Raw genomic sequence first — 19,879 nt, 5'->3', positions numbered from 1 at the left:
CTCTTGGGAACTGATGAAGACCATTTGCACAGCATGGTTAGAAAGGCTTGAGTTTATTAACTGTCTAACAAAGATCCATCAACATGATCTAACTTAGTGGCATTTGAGTAACTAAATAAATGGCAGACAATCATTTTTAAATAACTGCCATTGAGCATTTAGTCTGGTAGAGTTGAAGACTCAACATGCTTTCTTATTGCAGCTATTCAAGAAGCTGGTCTTGGTGTCATTATGCCTGAACCTGACATATTTAGGTAACGATGCCAAAATAAAAAAATCACATTGTCAGAATCCAAAGAAAGTTCACCAGAAACAAGTGATCCGCTTAATGACCCAAATCGCTTTTCTATCGATCACCTGTTCCCTTATCTAGGCAACAGGGAGGGAGTTCAATTATGAGGCCTCAATACAACACAGTGAAATTGTTACCCGGTTCTACTGCTGCTCAGGGTTTCTCTTTCACTTCGATGATTTCCTCTATTCTCGCCAAGACGCTCTCCATCATGTCAAACGTGTGCAGTGCCGAGTGCAGAACCTACAATGACAAATGGCAAGCATGATATTAAAAATACATTTACATACAAAGTAGGCAGAAATGTATAAATCATGCTAATTCTCAAATTACCCAACAACAAACAATATTTGTATACAGATGTATCGAAATGTTTTACCTGAAGCTGCATCTCTGGTGTCATGTTTGGCATCTTCTCGTTCCCTACTGTCAAAGAGCACACTGACTCCTGGATCTGGGACTCTGCTAAGACAAACAGAAGTTACTATCACATGAAGAAAACATGGATCTAAAGCCAATTCCCTAAGATGCCAGGGAGCCAAAATAGACACCACAGAAGTAAACTTGTCAAAAAAAGAAATGTCCTCTCACTCAACTGCGTTCATTTTCAGCAAACTTAACATGTAAATATTTGTAAGAACATAAGTTAACTGAACAAGTTCCACAGACGTGACTAACAGAAATTGAATAATGTGTCCCTGAACAAGGGGGGGTCAAAATCAAAAGTAACAGTATCTGGTGTGGCCACCAGCTGCATTAAGTCCTCCTCATGGACTGCACCAGATTTGCCAGTTCTTGCTGTGAGATGTTACCCCACTCTTCCACCAAGGTACCTGCAAGTCCCCGGACATTTCTTCGGGGGGGGAATGGCCCTAGCCCTCACCCTCCGATCCAACAGGTCCCAGATGTGCTCAATGGGATTGAGATCCGGGCTCTTTGCTGGCCATGGCAGAACACTGACATTCCTGTCTTGCAGGAAATCACGCACAGAACAAGCAATATAGCTGGTGGCATTGTCATGCTGGAGGGTCATGTCAGGATGAGCCTGCAGGAAGGGTACCACATGAGGGAAGAGGATGTCTTCCCTGTAACGTACAGCTTTGAGATTGCCTGCGATGATGCTGTGACAAACCGCCCCAGGCCATGACGGACCCTCCACCTCCAAATCGATCCCGCTCCAGAGTACAGGCCTCGGTGTACCGCTCATTCCTTTGACGATAAATGCAAATCCGACCATCACCCCTGGTGAGACAAACCACGACTTGTCAGTGAAGAGCACCTTTTGCCAGTCCTGTCTGGTCTAGCTACGGTGGGTTTGTGCCCGTAGGCGAGGTTGTTGCCGGTGATGTCAGGTGAGGACCTGCCTTACAACAGGCCTACAAGCCCTCGGTCCAGCCTCTCTCAGCCTATTGCGGACAGTCTGAGCACTGATGGAGGGATTGTGCATTCCTGGTGTAACCCGGGCAGTTGTTGCCATCCTGTACCTATCCCGCAGGTGTGATGTCCGAATGTACCGATCCTGTGCAGGTGTTGTTACACGTGGTCTGCCACTGCGAGGACGATCAGCTGTCCGTCCTGTCTTCCTGTAGCGCTGTCTTAGGCGTCTCACAGTACGGACATGGCAATTTATTGCTCTGGCCACATCTGCAGTCCTCATGCCTCCTTGCAGCATGCCTAAGGCACGTTCACGCAGATGAGCAGGGACCCTGGGCATCTTTCTTTTGGTGTTTTTCAGAGTCAGTAGAAAGGCCTCTTTAGTGTCCTAAGTTTTCATAACTGTGACCTTAATTGCCTACCGCCTGTAAGCTGTTAGTGTCTTAACGACCGTTCCACAGGTGCATGTTCATTAATTGTTTATGGTTCTTTGAACAAGCATGGGAAACAGTGTAAACCCTTTACAATGAAGATCTGTGAAGTTATTTGGATTTTTACGAATTATCTTTGAAAGACAGGGTCCTGAAAAAGGGACGTTTCTTTTTTTGCTGAGGTTAGGAAGAATACCAGCTGGCACTAGACGAGACTAAGTGGTTGTGTCTCACCTTTAGCATTGGTCTTCTTGCTGTTGTCTTTGGTGTTCTGGAGCTCAGCCTCGTAGTGGGCTTTGGACATGTTCAACCCCATGCGTAGTGGCTTCATGTAGTAGTCCTCAATCTTATACAGCTCAGTCCAGATCCCCGTCTGGACACCAGAGAATGATTAGTGTGTGCATTCAATTAATCCAAAGAAGACCAGGCAATAGTGTAAACATCATCAGTCATCCTCACTATATCAAAATTACACTTTTTGTGTTCATAAACATTGCATGCATCCCTTCTGCAATATGGCTATTGCAGAAGGGAGTAGCTACCTGGTTCCTCCACGCTTTGTCTCTGATGAGTAAATAGCGCAGCAGGTTCAGAGACTCCATCACCCTGTTAGAAAGACAAAGGCGTTTAGTCTCACTACACCCTACTACTGATCACTGGGCAAAACTTGTTTGAATCGATCAATTATTGTAGTGAATATTGCCTGGATGGTGGGTGGAAAACATTGCATCTGTCAACTACTGGTAGTTGGGGTGGAGTGGACTGACCTGTCCAGGTTCTGTAGGAGGTCGGTCTCAGGACCCTGGGGGAGACACAGCACCTGACGCAGGAGAGGGAACAGGTGTGCCCCCATGAACCACTCGTTACCCTTGTCCGGCTGACGAGGAGAGATATGTACATTTACATAGGTAATATAGCACCATTGGTAAAGGTATAGTTCACTTTTTTGAAGTTTTAGCCCAAAAATGTCAAATCATTTACATTTGCTAGCCATGTAAATCTGAAAAGGCGCAAAACCATGAGCGCCATACCTTTAAGGCAATGTCGATCTGGTTTTTGATGTTCTTGATGATGTAGCCCTCTACTCCTGCATGGTGACTTGTCTTCAGCATGCACCTAAAATGATATGAAAAGTTATCAGAAAAAGACTGAGCATCTTACAGAAAAGTGTCAGAACAAGAGAGCGGCCATATTGTTCTACAGGTGTGAACTTAACTGGAAGAATTTGTATTTGGCTTCCGTGTCAAATTTATCGATGCTCAACTGCAGCACTTTCAGTCCTTTAATTCTCTGTGAACAGAAAATAACATTTGACCGCTAATGTTAGTAATATATATGTATATATATATATATATATATATGTAATATATATATAAATCCAACCTCCAGAGGACAAAGTAGTCATGGTAAACATATGTATACAGGTTACTTACCAAATGCTGAATTGGACACAATGTCATGACTTTCACCAAGTTCTAAAATGTAAAGGAAGGATAAAATGTCATCGTGATTCACACAGCGAGATGGGATGAAGCAATTCCTCTCTACTGATTGATTAAACACAAGCTATCCCAAGTATTTGCGGCATTACATCAATATAGGACGTTTTGTTTTACCTGAGGGACACTGAAGAAGGATTTGAGCTCCATTAGCTGGACTGGGAGACTGTTGTCCTCAACCCTAACCAGGCTCTTTTCATACAGGTCCTTAGTAAAGGACAAACAAGCAATTAAGAGTCGTAGAAGGTCAATGAGAAAGTGTTACTTGTAAATAATTGCTGGTCTTCCGACTTTTAAACAGAGGAACCTTTACCAGTCCTTTCTGCAGCCTGGATTCTTCTGTTCTGGGGGGGGAAAAAGAGCACAAAATATATTGTTTGGATTTAGACACAATCAAAACCAATTTTCAAGACTTTACAGAAGTCTATAAAATGCTGTACTTTGTCATTTACATAAATTGGAAAAGAAAGTCAAAAGTAAATGAATATGTACCTGCTCAAGAAGAGGTTGATGTATTCCATATTACACTGAAGAACAAACACTGAGCTGGAAGAAGAAAAGAGTGTTAGGACAATCAACACTGTTTTAGCACTTACATTAAGAGCCAACCAACCCCAGTACCACCGAGGCATACAATACAAATTGAATAAAAAACTTCTTAGCCAGGTGCAACAGTACTTTCAGAGTAATGTGAACTGAAAACACAGTCTTTATTCCCTACCTGAAGACTGTGGGGAAAGTATCCATGGCAATGTGCTGGACGAACAGCAGGTAGGCCAGGCTGGCCAGAGACTCTTTGGGGTAGCACACCTCTTCCTCCAGGAACCCAGGCACCTCTCTCCTCCTCAGCAGGCTGTGAGACAGTAGGTCAGGGAGGGACTCCCCGATGTCCGACAGGATGCCCTGCAATAAAAAAAAAAAAACACACACACAGGAGGAGCAGAGTTAACCAAAGTATAGAGAGGGTTAGCCCTTTATTAGTTAGTTACCCCTATACAGGATGAAGTTTCACCTAGTTGTATGAGAACTCAGGTAGCCTAGCGGTTAAGAGCGTTGAGTCAGTAACCGAAAGGTCGCTGGATCGAATCCCCAAGCCGACTAGGTAAAAAAATATGTTGATGTGACCTTGAGCAAGGCACTTAACTCTAATTGCTCCTGTAAGTCCAGAGCGTCTGCAAAATGACTAATGTAAACACTTAAATGGAAGTCAAATGTAATCTTCATGAATAGTATAAAAAGAGCTAGCCTGTTTCCAGAGCTGTTTGTGCTATATAGCCACAATTAACAGTCTCCTATAGTCTGGTCAATGACCATATGATTTAGATATACAACACAAACAGATCTGGAACCAGGCTATGAGAGGAGCAATGGTCACAATCTGAGCAGGCATCTTACCAGAATCTCTGTGGCAAAGTTCCTGAGGGGAGATTCTGCTAGGGTTTCAGGATCCTTCAGCTGCACCTCCAGAAGAGGCTCACAAAGACTCTTCATACAGCTAGGGTGACAACACACACACACACACTCTGTTCATGCACCTAGACACTTAATGCACCGTACTTTCACGTTGGAGCTCGGAGCCGAAGAATTTCACTGTACCCTGCAATCACACCTGCAACCCTGTACATGTGACTATTAAACAATCAGAATCCAATGCTCATCTGCTAAGCTACAGTATGATGATGTATTGTATCTGTCCCCATGTAAAAAAATACAAATAAAACAATCCACATCTTAACAAAGCTTCCCCCATTCACTTAACCCAATAGCTCCCCAATAAAACATGTAGACCTACAACTTCAGCAGCTCAGTCCTCAGCTCATCCTCTTTGGGCGTGGGCGTCCTGCTCTGCTTGGCCTCCTCCACGAAGGGCCTGACAAAGACCAGCAGGGCCGAGCAGCAGCGGCACAGGTTGAACACGTCGTCCTCCTCCTGCTCCTTGGTCTGGGGCACGGGCAGCCTGGCCACCTGGCCCAGCAGAGTGGAGAGAGCCATGCCCACCGAGGAGGCCTTCCGGCCGCCCAGCCGCAACAACACTGAGGGGGAGGGTGGAGAGGTGGGGACAGTAAGGGAGAGGGTCAGTGTGGGGAAAAGGGTGGGAGTAGACAGGGAAATGTGAGTAGGGGCAAAGGGCATTAGGGTGAGTGAGAGAGAGAGAGTAGAGGATGTGGGTGGGAAGGCAGTAAGAGAGTGGATAGGTGATAAGGGATGTGTAGATTGAGAGAGTGGTAGCAGAGAGTAGGCATTAAGGAATTGGAAAGGGACAGGATACAGAAACTTCTTAATCGTCAAGAATGTCAAACAATATTGAAGGTTTTCCATTCAGCCACTACAGAAAGGTGTTCCTCACCTTTCTGTAGTGGCTGCAGCAGGAGGATGACGGTCTCTGCGATAGAGTCAGGGTGGGCCTCCTCAACCTGCTCCAGCAAGCCAACCAGTAGCTCCTTGGGACTGCAAACCTGACCAATCACACACAAGAATACAGAGAGTTTTTTTTGTGGTTTTTTTTCTGTGTCAATGCACTTCCGTGTCTGGACATGCAAACATGTAGCCTAATCTCAGATCTGTTTGTAATATCTTGCCAACTCCTATGGTGATCTGGGGCCAGACTAGCAAACATTTACATTTTATAACCAAAACAACAATATGGCTGCGTTTAGACAGGCAGCCCATTTCAATCAGATCAGCTCGGAAAAAGAGCTTATGTGTAAAGTTCTGATATGATTGGTCAAAACGCAGAGTATTAGACCTTTGTAATAACGTATAATAATTAGAACATGTAAACAGACCTCCAGCAGGTGTGTGAGGATGGCGAGGCAGTGAGGAAGATTATTTTCCTCCTTCTTCAGCAGAATCTGAACCAGAGGACCCAGCAGGTTCCAGCCCATACATCTCACTATGTTCTACAGAAAAACAGGGGGAGAAGTAGTATTACTTCACTATGTAATAACTAACATATGCCATAATTATGACCCAGAGGTTTTCCTGGTCAGATCATGTGGTTCGGAAAACCTCAGGTTCCAACCATACATCCCTATAAAGTACATATATAGGCTACTTTAAGAGAGAGAGCCTTTCAGCTGAGAAGCAGCACACCACATCCAAATGACCATCTGTTGATGTCCAAGGCACTTCACCCTAATTTGCTCCAGGGGCGCCGTACTACTATGACTGACCCTGTAAAACAGCACAGCGAGCGACTCTTTTTCAACACATTTCACTGCACCTATCCAGTGTATGTGATAATACAACTTGTATTTATTTTTTACTAAACAGTTGGTATAGATGTCTGGTTCAATCTTTAGTTCACCTTATTTTCCTCATCTACGACGATACTCAGAACCTGAGCACTCTCTCCATCCTCTATACAGGTACGTCCAGCTATCTGGAACACGGAATAATCCTCAGTCGTATAGTTGTCATCCTGGATGGCTTGCTGCATGAGAAAGGGGTAGAGAAAAAGAGAGAGAGAGGGAGATGGAAAGGGGGGTTGGTAGGTCTGTCCTTTACTAACCTCGTCCCCAAGCTACTGCGCACAAGCTATACGAAGCATCTGAGCTTTGGGAGGAAGTCTGGGTGAGCAAGACCAGCTTGGGGAGGACGTCTGGGTGAGCGAGACCAGCTTGGGGAGGGCGTCTGGGTGAGCGAGACCAGCTTGGGGAGGGCGTCTGGGTGAGCGGAGATCAGCTTTGGGAGGAAGTCTGGGTGAGCGGAGACCAGCTTGGGGAGGGCGTCTGGGTGAGCGGAGACCAGCTTGGGGAGGGCGTCTGGGTGAGCGGAGACCAGCTTGGGGAGGGCGTCTGGGTGTGCGAGACCAGCTTGGGGAGGGCGTCTGGGTGTGCGAGACCAGCTTGGGGAGGGCGTCTGGGTGTGCGAGACCAGCTTGGGGAGGGCGTCTGGGTGTGCGATACAAGCTTGGGGAGGGCGACTGGGTGTGCGAGACCAGCTTGGGGAGGGCGTCTGGGTGTGCGAGACCAGCTTGGGGAGGGCGTCTGGGTGTGCGAGACCAGCTTGGGGAGGGCGTCTGGGTGTGCGAGACCAGCTTGGGGAGGGCGTCTGGGTGAGCGAGACCAGCTTGGGGAGGGCGTCTGGGTGTGCGAGACCAGCTTGGGGAGGGCGTCTGGGTGTGCGAGACCAGCTTGGGGAGGACATCTGGGTGAGCGGAGACCAGCTTGGGGAGGACGTCTGGGTGAGCGGAGACCAGCTTGGGGAGGACGTCTGGGTGAGCGGAGACCAGCTTGGGGAGGGCGTCTGGTGAGCGAGACCAGCTTGGGGAGGGCGTCTGGTGAGCGAGACCAGCTTGGGGAGGACGTCTGGGTGAGCGAGACCAGCTTGGGGAGGGCGTCTGGTGAGCGAGACCAGCTTTGGGAGGACGTCTGGGTGAGCGAGACCAGCTTGGGGAGGACGTCTGGGTGAGCGAGACCAGCTTGGGGAGGACGTCTGGGTGAGCGAGACCAGCTTGGGGAGGGCGTCTGGGTGTGCGAGACCAGCTTGGGGAGGGCGTCTGGTGAGCGAGACCAGCTTGGGGAGGGCGTCTGGGTGAGCGAGACCAGCTTGGGGAGGGCGTCTGGGTGTGCGAGACCAGCTTGGGGAGGGTGTCTGGTGAGCGAGACCAGCTTTGGGAGGACGTCTGGGTGAGCGAGACCAGCTTGGGGAGGGCGTCTGGTGAGCGAGACCAGCTTGGGGAGGACGTCTCGTGAGCGAGACCAGCTTGGGGAGGGCGTCTGGTGAGCGAGACCAGCTTGGGGAGGGCGTCTGGGTGAGCGAGACCAGCTTGGGGAGGGCGTCTGGGTGAGCGAGACCAGCTTGGGGAGGACGTCTGGGTGAGCGAGACCAGCTTGGGGAGGACGTCTGGGTGAGCGAGACCAGCTTGGGGAGGACGTCTGGTGAGCGAGACCAGCCATAACACAATGCTCTGGTGAACTCAGTTGCCATGGGACACGTGTCAAACTCATTCCATGCAGGGCTGAGTGTCTGTGTGTTTTTGCTCCTCCCTTGTACTTGATTGATACATTAAGGTCACTAATTAATTTGGTACTCTCCTCACCTGGTTGTCTAGGTCTTAATTGAAAGGAAAAAACAAAAACCAGCAGACACTAAGCCCTAAATGGAATTTTACACCCCTGCCTTATGTGGACTCTTATGACTTACACATCTCTGGACGATATCACTCAGTTGTTCTAGAGCCATCCTCGTTGTCTCGGCTGTACTCCAACAGAGGGTATCTCTTCACTAAACACTCCTGTGAGGGAAAAAAATGTGTGTTCAGTAATACGGGTTATTAAACAACACGTTTCGAATGCAGTCATCACAGTTTTGTTTTATGTATGAAACCGTGGCACACAAAACAGAGAGTCAAGGCAAAGTAGGACTATTTAGTAAGCATCAGCTAATTTGCTGTGAGTGAGTGGCACTCATAATGGATGTAATGTCAGAAATGTATCTTGGTTTTACTCCATCATTAGTGATTTGATAATGATGATCAAATCACTTCATTATTGTGGCTGCCTTGCCTTGAGGCGAGAAATCGAGGCAACAATAGATCCTAAGTGTAATCGTTTCATAAAGCTACATAGGATAAGAATATAAGGGCATAGTTAAAGTATTAATCGGTTTAATTAATGAGAGGAATTGCTACTTACATGTCAATTATCGGAGACACTGTCAGTCGCGTGGATTCGGAAGTGTTTCGGCTGCGTTGACCCTGATGAATTGCCGTAGATTTAATACGTCACAGGTCAAAGTTGAAATTAGCACAAAACATTGGACCAGCATGAAGAAGGAGCAACGAAAAAGGGTTTGTTTTTATAAGACATCATCAGACCGGTATTAACATTGTGTTTGGATATTGTTGGGTCTCTGTAAGTCCTCAAAAAGTTTTGAAAACGGAGATATCATTCTTGCAGCTACAGTTGTGTTTACATATAGTTAGCTAACATGTTTCATAGCTAACCATAGAACGTTAGCCTTTAATATTTAATTACAGTATAGGTTACAGCTAACTTCCTTATTACGTTCTGTCATGAGCACGGACACCTAATTTCACTTATTTGACAGATGGGGAAAGTGTCAAAGCACAGACCTCTGCAGAGGAAGCAAGAAGGTATTTTCACCCCCCTGCTTGCGTCAATGTTCCCCATATGTGGAGGTTGAAAACGTTCTGATATTTGGATGAATTTTCTTACCAATGTTGTTAGTCTCACGTTTGTGGCTAGTGTTTTTCTGGTGCTTATGTGTGTATAACCCTGCCCCCCAGGAGAGAGGCAGTGAGGGAGACCCTGAGAGAGAAACTGGACCTGGAGAAGAGACCTGTGCAGGTGGTGGAGTGTCTCTTGGAGGATAGCGTAGTGGAGGACTTCCTGGTTGACTGTGTGAGTACCATAGAGATTGAGGTCTACAAATACACTGATCCAAATACAAGATTGCTCTTTTTATCTGTGGTTGGTGGCTGAGATGGTGACATGCGGATTTGGAACGGTTCCACTTTTGAGTATTAGAAGAGGATCTATGACCTCATGGAAAGATTTTACAGTTACTGTCAATAGATATCAGTTGATCGAGGAGCACCACATCGCTATTTCAGGTAGTGTGCGGTATCTGTCATGTATTCATGATGTTGTCCTTGTTTTGCAGGAAAGCTTGATCACTTCTGCCAATTACAAAGACAGTTGAGGAGAGATCTATTGTGAAGCTGTGTGGCTATCCTGTCTGTTCAAATGAACTGGGCTAGGTAACGTTTCATTTATTTATGAAAGGCCTCCCTTTTTTACTTGCCTTTGAGTAAATAGTGTTTTGTCAAAACCAACTTATTCTGATATTTATTTTCATAGGTCCCCACTCAACAGTTAAACATTTCCACCAACACCAATAAAGTCAATGACATTACAGAACGCAAGGTACGTGTACAGAATCAGATATTCTGTTGTGTTATGACCAGCACCATTGAAGAACGTGACTGATATAAGACTGAAACAATGCCCTTTTCCTTTCTGACCCAGTCCTTCTGCAGTAATTCTTCTACAAAGCCTCCAAGTCCTTTGAGCTGCAGATATCAAAGAGCCCTCAGTGGTTGAGGCAGCACGAGAGGTAATTATGTTCCGTTTCACTTTACAATGAGTCATGGTTAACCACAGATATAGCCGTGCTCAGGTAGGCCGCCATTTTCCTTTAGGTCGAGATATGACCTAAATGTTGACTCTCCTCTTCTTATGACCATGTTTTTCCTCTTTTTGTTTGCAACCCCCCAGATGTAAACTTAATGAATAAAGGAGATTGGTATGTACATTAGTTGTTTTTTTTTACAATTTCATACAGTCTCGATTAATTGATAAGATGTGTAGCTGTCATTCAACTGTCCATTTATCGAATCCATTCATCAATCATTACGGCATAATAATTAAATAATTCACAGACTGTATACATCAAATTAAATTATAGATCCATTGATTTATTGATTGATTGGTGGCTTGACTGACTGACTTCCACCTGATTCCCTCTGTCTGTCTGTAGCGGTAGCACTGGAGAGGAGGATGTGAGGAACCTCTGTACTCTGTGGCGCCAGAGAACCCCAGACGATCCCGCACAGCCGGTCACAGCGACACAGAACAGCACTTTGTTTCCAGCGTGGTCTCCCAGCAACAGGGACCCAGGGTGCGCTGGGGCAGTCTGCTCAAGCACACCAACTAAGGGGATGGGAGGGAACGAGGAGAGGGAGAGAAGGTCGGGAGGGAAGGACACAAAGATGCCAAAACAAACAAACAAGGCTGAAGACAAGACAGAGGAGAATACAGAAGAATCACAGAAAGAACCAACAAAGACAATCAATGACATAGATGGACCCCAACAACACACAACAGATACAAACAACCCCAGTGAGCAGCAGCCTTTCCTGGAAGAGAGAGGCTCACCAGAGGGCCGGTCTATGGAGGATGCCGCAGCACTACTGAGCCAAGTCACAATGCAGGATAGAGATCCAGTCACGGTTACATCTTCTGTACTAACAACCCTCAACACAATGCAGTGTACAGAATCAAGATCCAGCTCCAACCCCCAACCCTCAGTGGGACTCAACCCCAGCACAGCCCACCCAGCCGGGCCTCAGGATCAGCCAGGTGGGCATGAGCAGGAGGGGGGCCCAGGGGCTCCTCAAGGGCCACGAAACTACTCCAAAACCTGGCTGATGAAGGCCTATGGAGGACCTTCGACGAATGGTGGACTGAGGAGACTATGAAGTTCCTATATGGCCCAGACCACTTTAATAAAACAACAGTAGAAACGAAGAAGAAGGAGGAAGAAGAAGAACTGGATGAAGATAACCTGGAGGATGTTGTAGAAGGGGTTGGGGATGGAGGGGACGGCGGGTCCCCAGGGGGTCCATGGAGACCCTCTGCTCCATCCCCAGACTACGACACAATACGCAGGGATACAGAGGAGCTGGGGCTGAGTGTAAGGGAGTTCTACAAAAGGGAGGAAGCCCACCGGGTGTCAGGGAAACGGGCCCTGAGACTCAGAGGTGAGTGGGGGATAAAAGTGTGGTGTAGTAACCGTCAGTGTCCAGATGGGGGCACTATGTATAAGCATTGGAGATGTTAAGCGTGATGATGACGATGGTCTTGTTTTTGAGGTTGGCTTTTACCATGAAGATGTTTTTTTTTATGTCTTTTTTTTTATGTCTCATCTCACTTCTTTCCCTCACTCTTTGTCTCCTCTCCCATCTACGCTCTCTCTCTTGCTTTCACGCTCTTTCTCCTGCTTTCACACTCTTTCTCTCACGCTCTCTCTCCATCCCCCCCCCCATGCCCAGCACCTCATACAGAAACACATAATGGTTGAGAAGCTCACTAGAGGGTGTGTGTGTGTGTCTGTATGAAAATGCTGCTACGGTTTTCAAAGTTCAAAAAACTGTTTTATGCAATGAAAATGTTGTCACTGATGTGCTGATAGTTGACAACCAGCAATATTGCAGAAGCATTGGTAAGTACTAGCTCGGTCTTATAGCTTGTTGAACTCAACTTAAGAAATGAAACCAAGTTCTGTGTATATGTGTGTGCATTTATATGTCCGGTTTTCCTCATCTTGGTGGTGTGAAGCCTGAGAAACATCGTGGTCTCCCTGCGTCTCACCATGACTGACATCTCCAGTGACCTCAACAACCTGGTCAGGACCTTCAGGTCAGTGCCAATGTCAACTCTGAGAGTTAAAGGGCCAATCCTTAATTGAAACAATAAAAAATGCCTCCCCGCCTCTGTTTTGGTCAAAAGCTGAAGGATGGGCCTGGAGAAATGTAACTCTTCTCAAATTCATAGACAGAACTATGGATGCAAGGACTGAGTGTCCTAGACTAGAGTTTCAAGCATGTTTTGAGGCAATACAGTGTTTGTTTATATTTGAAATCTAATTTTATTGGTCGCATACACATATTTAGCAGATGCTACTGAGGGTGTAGCTAAATGCTTGTTTACTAACATTGGAGTGAAACAAGCTTATATTTTGGGTTCTGATGGGGTATGACATTTAAACTAAGCTAAGAATAAGTTATATTCTTCAAGAATCAATGGGTATGTATGGTTAATTTATAAGTCCAAAAATGGATGTATTACACTGCAGATTGCTGTTTTAACACACCATTTCCTACAAAAACATCCAATACTGTGTCTGGGAGAGAAATTGGAAATTTTACACTCTTATTTCAGTCAGTATTTACATGGTCCCGTAGTTATAAACCGTCTTCTGAAGTGCTGATCTAGAATCAGTATTGGCTTTTTGATCATAGTGAATAAGATTACATGGACGGGAGACGAGGACACACATGATCGTAGATCAGAACTACTACTCTGAGACACTATGAATACATGCTCTGGTATTTATGGAGAAGTTATGTGGCAACAAGGCTTCAACGAACTGAGTGAACTTTTCAGGGTAGCCCCAAACTGCCAGAGGTGAACTCTGTTCCTGTCATGGGCACTAGGTGGGCTGTGATTGGCTGATTGAGGTGCAGTCAACAGGAAGTAGTGATTGGCAGAGTGCTATTGACTTCCTGTAGCTCTGATTTAATAGCGAGGCCCTTGAGTCACACCTTCAGCGAGAGGCCTGTTTCCAGGAATTCTCTGCTAGCTACTAAGGCCTGCTGGAACAGCACCCAGAGCTTACACTGCAAACTGTCAAGTAAACACCTATAATTGTTGAATCTATATGATGAGGTGTCTCTGATATGGTTGGACATTAGGCTAATATGATTTTGAGATTTTCAGTGCCAAGTTGAAGTAAAGGACAGAGACTGTTGTGTTTTTTCTTTCATGGAAAATCAGTGATGTCAGGCCTGGTGGCAGTGCGATGTCAGGCCTGGTGGCAGTGCGATGTCAGGCCTGGTGGCAGTGCGATGTCAGGCCTGGTGGCAGTGCGATGTCAGGCCTGGTGGCAGTGCGATGTCGGTACTAATTTGTCTCAGCTTCTCAAGACCTGTGCCATTTTTTTACTATACAGTCTTTTTTTTCCCATGGCAGGTTCACAAACACCAACATCATTCACAAAGGCCCAGAGGGGACCATGATCGTTATGGTGCTCCTCTATCTGTGTGTGTGTGTGTGTGTGTGTGTGTGTGTGTGTGTGTGTGTGTGTGTGTGTGTGTGTGTGTGTGTGTTTCTGTGTCATGTGCTGTTGCAGGAACAGCTGGAGAGCCTGTGCCTCAGTAGGATCCGTCAGGGATCAGCAGAGGAAATCAGGGAACATTGTTTTACCTGGGGGAACACCCTCTCAACAAACTTAACCTAGTGATTTATCTCTACTTGTGTGTATCCAGGGTGCACTGCAGTGTGTGTGTTCTTTTGGATGCTCTCTTTGGTACATTTTAAACATCATAAAAGTGAATACCAACCTGTTAAAACTCATGATTTCATTAAGATATGCATAGAATTAGAATTTGTATATTCATTATTATGAAAAACGCATACACATAACCACAGGCTCAGCAATTCAAAGGTTTCCTTGTGTTTTATGTTGCCCTGTGAAATATACAGTGTGGTGTGTGTGTGTGTGTGTGGCATCTCCAATCTGCGTTGTGTGCTTGCCCTTGCATTGTTTGACCTGTGCCAGATGGCGTGTGTGGTGTGTGTGCGCACTACTTCCCCAGGCAGGTCGGTGGCAGGGCGTGAGCCTAGCAGGCGCTGTGTGGGACAGTTCCGTGCTGCTCCCGTCTGTGTACACACAGACGCCTCTCGGCCTTATCTCCTCCACCTGATTACCCCCCCAACCCTAACCCTCTGTAGATCCGTGATGCAGCAGCCAGGGGCGACACACACACGCCCTGGGAAACATTCCATTCGGTCCCTAACTGATCCACTGTGTACACCACCCCAGAGAGGAGACCAGGGACATAACTTCAGCTCTGATTTATAGCTGTCTAAATAAATGAGAGATGACGCTTTCTTGAGTTGATATCACCTTATCTAGGCTACAGATGTTGTCTTCATCCAATCTGATAAGTAGATAATAAAGAACATGCCTTATTGAGTGAGGTGCTCAACAAATAATTGAAAGTTGTACCTGGCTGTTGGCTGCAGTATGGTTTCAACTACCGGTAACTCAAAATGTCTCGTATTTAGTCAGGCTCATAATGTTTATTATAAGAAAGGATAAATGAGTCTTATGACAAGTCTTACATTGCATTATAAGCACATCATAAAGCATACATACTTATCCGAAGTGTTATCCATTATTTTTATACTTACTAACAATATATCTGCAGGACCATAGAACAGTACCAAGCCATTAGCATTTCAGTCAACTATCCAACTATCCATCTCATGAATCATTTGCAGTTGAGGCCCACCTACTGCATGGCAGCTGTGTAATTAGTCGGGCCTCTGTTGTTGTGGTTAGGTGAATCGTGTGAATAATGGATGGGCCTCATGCAACACTAGACCCAGGTAGCAGCTACGCTCCAGGAGACATATACACACTGTGCTCCTGTATCCCTAACACATATTTACCAGCCCTCTGGTTAGCCTATTTCCGAGATACTTTTCCCATCACCAAAGGCACATATATCATCTGGAATGTCTTACATCCCTACTGGCTAAACAAAATAAAGTGTGCCCTTAAACACACAGCTTTGTAGACTTTACAAACATGTGCATTGTGCTGCTGAGGAGATTAGTCATATTGCCACCCAGAAATCATATACATATTTACTATAGATGCCTGAGGAGATCTACATGTCACGTTGGGGGCGATGAAACAACAGAAGCACGTTCATTTTCAATGACAGAAGCGAAGTGGGCTCGGGTACCGTTGGGCAATAAGAACGTGGGCGAGGGACTGGAAAAGGGCGGGACCAAAGTTGGGGAATGTGGAACTTTATGCAAATACTCCGCGACATCTCGTTACTGTTGGCCAATCGATGCTCACTAGTTTCCAGCCCCTTCTGGATTGTCTGTTGATACCTAGCACTATCTAGTCTGCTTGCTAGCACCAAAGGTAATTTACTATTGAGCCGACAGATGTATCATTTATGGAATGCGGTCTCAGCAAACGTGGGAACATTGCCTTTAATGTTTTTATTATTTAACATTTATTTAACTAGGCAAGTCGGTTAAGAACAAATTATTATTTACAATGACGCCCTACCCCGGCCAAACCCTAACCCGGACGACGCTGGGCCAATTGTGTGCCGCCCTATGGGACTCCCAATCACGGCCAGTTGTGATACAGCCTGGACTCGAACCACGGTCTGTAGTGACGGCTCTAGACCGCTGCGCCACTCAAGAGCTTATCAGACCTTACTTTAAAGTAATTTGCCATGTTGCAAAAGGTGACCCATCACTTTAGAGTGGATTGCAGTCAAGAAGATTCAGTTGAAACTTAGACCGCTGCGCCACTCCGGAGCCCAAAGGGTGCATAGCCGACAAGGTGCGATCTGATAGAATCCAGAGGGGAATCCTATGACGCAAGCTAGATCTACTCAGGGTTTTCTAAAGCTAATCAGCTTCAGTTAGCTTCGCATTTCATCTGGCTTCGTCCGTACTATGACGGTGGATATTGCTCGTCCGCCTGCTGCTAACTAGCAGGTTTGTAACTGCGCGTGCATGTAGCACATGGCTAGTCGGACGACAAACTCTTCAGTGACTTAATACTGAAACGTCAATATATGGGCGAGTCAGTGCCACATTTTCATTTGTGCTGAAATCAAAATTAAAGAATCCTTCTCTTTCAAATTCAGCAAGCTTTGGCGTGAAATAGTATTTTCGAAGTGCCTTCTGTATTTTATTATTGTTAATGCCGACTTTGGTTTGCTTTGGTGTGCTTATCAATGCACAAACACCTTTCCCCCCACTCTGGTCATACAAAAGTGTTACTGTGCGTGAAGTTTAAAATGCTTTCTGTCATTACTAAATGGGTAATGTGATATATTTTAACATTAGTATTTTTTAACAGACATTTTAATAAAATATTTAATCAGTTGTCTTCCTCAAATGAAGGAGGGAATCTGATTTTCATTGGTCCTCAACTCGTGGCTCAGTCATTTAATTCAGGGTAAGTGGCATTAGCCGTGAGTTGCTCTTCCCCAGAGCAGGTTATAGTTCTGATGGATTCGTTGCAATATAAATTTACCAGGCTAAAAGGTGAGCCACTTTTGAATGACCGGTTATCCCGAGTTGAACTCAAGAGTTGACCAAAGTTACCTCGCTAACTCCTCAAACCTGCTTTGTAGGATAACCCAACCCTTGGTTTTTCCTGACCATATTGTGTTTGTGTGTTGCAGGTTATCAGAGGTGTCCCCGGTGTACAGGAGGCCCTGAAGAGCCTGACATCAGTCAAATACCTCTCTATTCTGATGCAGCAGCTGTCACTTCAGGACCTACAGAGCCTAGTCTAGCTACTCAAAACCATCCAGTCTCCTCTACTATATACTACTTTCTTTACTGTTACAGCCAAATCTTTACATGTTTCCTATCAGAACGGCAAGGGCTGGAGGTATCGCTCTTCTGATAGATACATCATTGATTGACTTTTATTTGAAATCAATATTGGGAGAACCTTGCCTTTTTTTGTATTACTTTGGTTTGGTTGATTTTTCAGTTTTATTGATACAACTATTGAGAATTAAGAGAAATTACTTTTCATCTTCTCTCAGGATATGGACAGTGCTTGTTGAGGCTTTAGTGCTCTGAAATGAAGACTGAAATTTCCAAGAAAATTGTGCAAACATACTGTATCATCGAATAGGCTTGTTATTACACAGGAATTGTTGAACAGGTGCATAGTTTACACACATTCTGGCAGCTTCATGGTGGAAATGTATAGTCTTATTATGCCTCTCCTAATTTTCAAACAAACACTGATATACTGAATCTGATGATACTGTAAATGTCTAAATCAAATCTTCAAAGTTACAAGCCTCCAATGTTTAATCCCATGCTTCTATACAACCAAATAAATCACACTCAGGTTTTCCACTGTGTATAAAAATGTCATGTGATCGACTATATTGCCATACTGGAAGAGAATGGTGCAATAAATGTGTCGCTGTTTATCCCAGCTTCCTTCACAGGAAGTTTATGGTGTTGTAATCTCATTTGTTCCAAGTGTGACAAGAAAGTTATGTCTGAAAATATTTGTTTTGGACCAGGTGGCTCGCGCGACTAGAAACATTATCTGAGGAGCATTTTGGAGGGGATAGAAATATTTTATCGTGATTCTTTATGTATATATTGTGTATTTTATTATTCAAACATTTTAGGGTGATACGGTTACAGATATAACCTTAGTATATTATTTCTAAAGCTTTTCGCTTGAAGCCAATAAAAAATTTTGTTGGTGCGAGTTTTCATTTTTTCCTTGTTCATTTAAACATTTGTGGAATTAAAATATTGTGCAATGGAATTGTGTCGAAATTGTAAAAGCCTATAGGGTGAATTCAGAAAGTAGAACATCATATAAACTGGGGCAGCTTAATCCTGAAGCATATATTTATTGGTCTGACAAGAGAAAATCTAAATTATTGTTATGCCACGTTCAAAACAACTTGGAACTCGGACATCTCCGACATCAGTGCGTTCAAGACAACTGGGAACTTGGGAAAAAACGTTTTGAAGGGTCATCCAACCCGGAATTCCAAGTCAGAGACTCTGGCATATTTCTAGAGCTCTGGCTTTCGACCTGAAGATCACTGATGCCTCGTTTTTTTCTTAGTTCCCAGTTGTCTTGAAAGCACCAACACTAATGCCACGTTCAGATGTTACTAGGAAACTCGGAAATGTCACACTTGCCAACATGGTTGTAGTTATGCACGAGCCATGTTCAACTAGTTAGTAAAGCGGACATTTCTGAGTTTCCTAGTTCCGATTAGTTTAGTTGCACAAGTAGAAAGACAGTTTGTAACCGTAAACAAATGCCCTTGCAGAGAGACCAACCACATGATAAAAATCACATCATTTCGTTGGTGTGACATCACAGAGGGGCCAGATGCCACGTTCAAAACAACTGGGTACTAGGCCGAAATCTCCGACTTCAGTGAATTCACATCAACTGGGAACTCCCGAAAGAAAACTTGCTCTGAGTTGGGAAAATCGTTTTGAACAGTGATTCAACTCGGAATTCCAAGTCGGGAAATCACACCTCTTTCTAGATATCCGATCTGGACGTCGTGATTTGACCTCGTTTTTTCTCTGAGTTCCCAGTTGTCTTGAAAGCACCAAGAGCAAGCTTCAAACAGGAAGTTCACCTTGCAATGCACAGTAATATCAGTGACATATAGCTTTTTTCTGTTAAGGTCATACAACTCATAATGAACAGTGTCAAGTTGTGATGTAAATGTGCATACTACTGGTGCATCAAAATTAAAATTAAAAAAAGTTGCCAAAATTATGTTTACATTTTGTAATTCAGCACTTTTTTGTTGTCCCGCTTTACTAAACATAGCTAGCTAAAGTAGGACAGTCTTCTAGGCTTTTCCAATGGAGGAAAGATCCAGTTTACATTAGGGAATACCTGTACTTAGGTTAGGCAAGGTTCTGGTTCTTCTAGTACTATACCTTGTTCATTTTTTCTTGTAGTATTGTTATTAGTACTGTTATTTTTACTGTTATTAGTACTGTTATTTGAATGAATTCAGAAAAAAATTACACTTTTTATCTATCCAACATATACAACACATGATACATTTCTGAAATTCTCAGATGTTTCCTAGTCACACAACATTGAATTTAATTGTTTTTTGGGTACAAGTAGGGCTGTAATAATGGTGTCCCAGTTTATCTAACCTGCTGTCTACCAAATGAGAACTGAAA

At 44.8% G+C, this 19,879-nt stretch overlaps 1 protein-coding gene and 1 long non-coding RNA gene across 5 annotated transcripts; one reads left to right on the top strand and one right to left on the bottom strand.

Moving 5' to 3' along the window:
• Positions 1-18: 18 nt before the first annotated feature.
• glmna (glomulin, FKBP associated protein a) lies at positions 19-9,301 on the bottom strand. Of its 3 annotated transcripts, none has more exons than XM_038964225.1 (19): positions 9,236-9,301; positions 8,745-8,835; positions 6,904-7,029; positions 6,383-6,496; positions 5,944-6,052; positions 5,389-5,629; positions 4,992-5,091; positions 4,318-4,499; positions 4,089-4,142; positions 3,910-3,940; positions 3,714-3,803; positions 3,531-3,572; positions 3,314-3,387; positions 3,129-3,213; positions 2,865-2,974; positions 2,640-2,703; positions 2,332-2,470; positions 672-757; positions 19-535 (listed from the first exon to the last, which is right to left on the bottom strand). In XM_038964225.1, the coding sequence occupies exons 2-19, from the start codon at positions 8,781-8,783 to the stop codon at positions 446-448; spliced, it is 1,776 nt and encodes a 591-aa protein (XP_038820153.1). In that variant the 5' UTR covers positions 8,784-8,835; positions 9,236-9,301; the 3' UTR covers positions 19-445. The 3 variants fall into 3 exon arrangements, with proteins under 3 accessions (XP_038820153.1, XP_038820154.1, XP_038820155.1); XM_038964226.1 differs by having other exon boundaries at positions 672-754; XM_038964227.1 differs by lacking the exon at positions 6,904-7,029.
• Positions 9,302-9,332: 31 nt separating this feature from the next.
• LOC120020522 lies at positions 9,333-18,413 on the top strand. Of its 2 annotated transcripts, none has more exons than XR_005472444.1 (10): positions 9,333-9,390; positions 9,651-9,696; positions 9,850-9,964; positions 10,227-10,323; positions 10,424-10,489; positions 10,592-10,679; positions 10,841-10,868; positions 11,103-12,105; positions 12,683-12,763; positions 17,353-18,413. It is a non-coding gene; the product is annotated as an uncharacterized LOC120020522 (long non-coding RNA). The 2 variants fall into 2 exon arrangements; XR_005472445.1 differs by lacking the exon at positions 17,353-18,413 and adding an exon at positions 14,096-16,209.
• The last annotated feature ends 1,466 nt before the right edge of the window (positions 18,414-19,879 follow it).

Source organism: Salvelinus namaycush, chromosome 25 (genome assembly GCF_016432855.1).
Source record: "Salvelinus namaycush isolate Seneca chromosome 25, SaNama_1.0, whole genome shotgun sequence".
Lineage (NCBI taxonomy): Eukaryota > Metazoa > Chordata > Actinopteri > Salmoniformes > Salmonidae > Salvelinus > Salvelinus namaycush.
The sequence above is the reverse complement of the archived record's forward strand: the minus strand, read 5'-3'. Positions and strand labels throughout refer to the sequence as shown.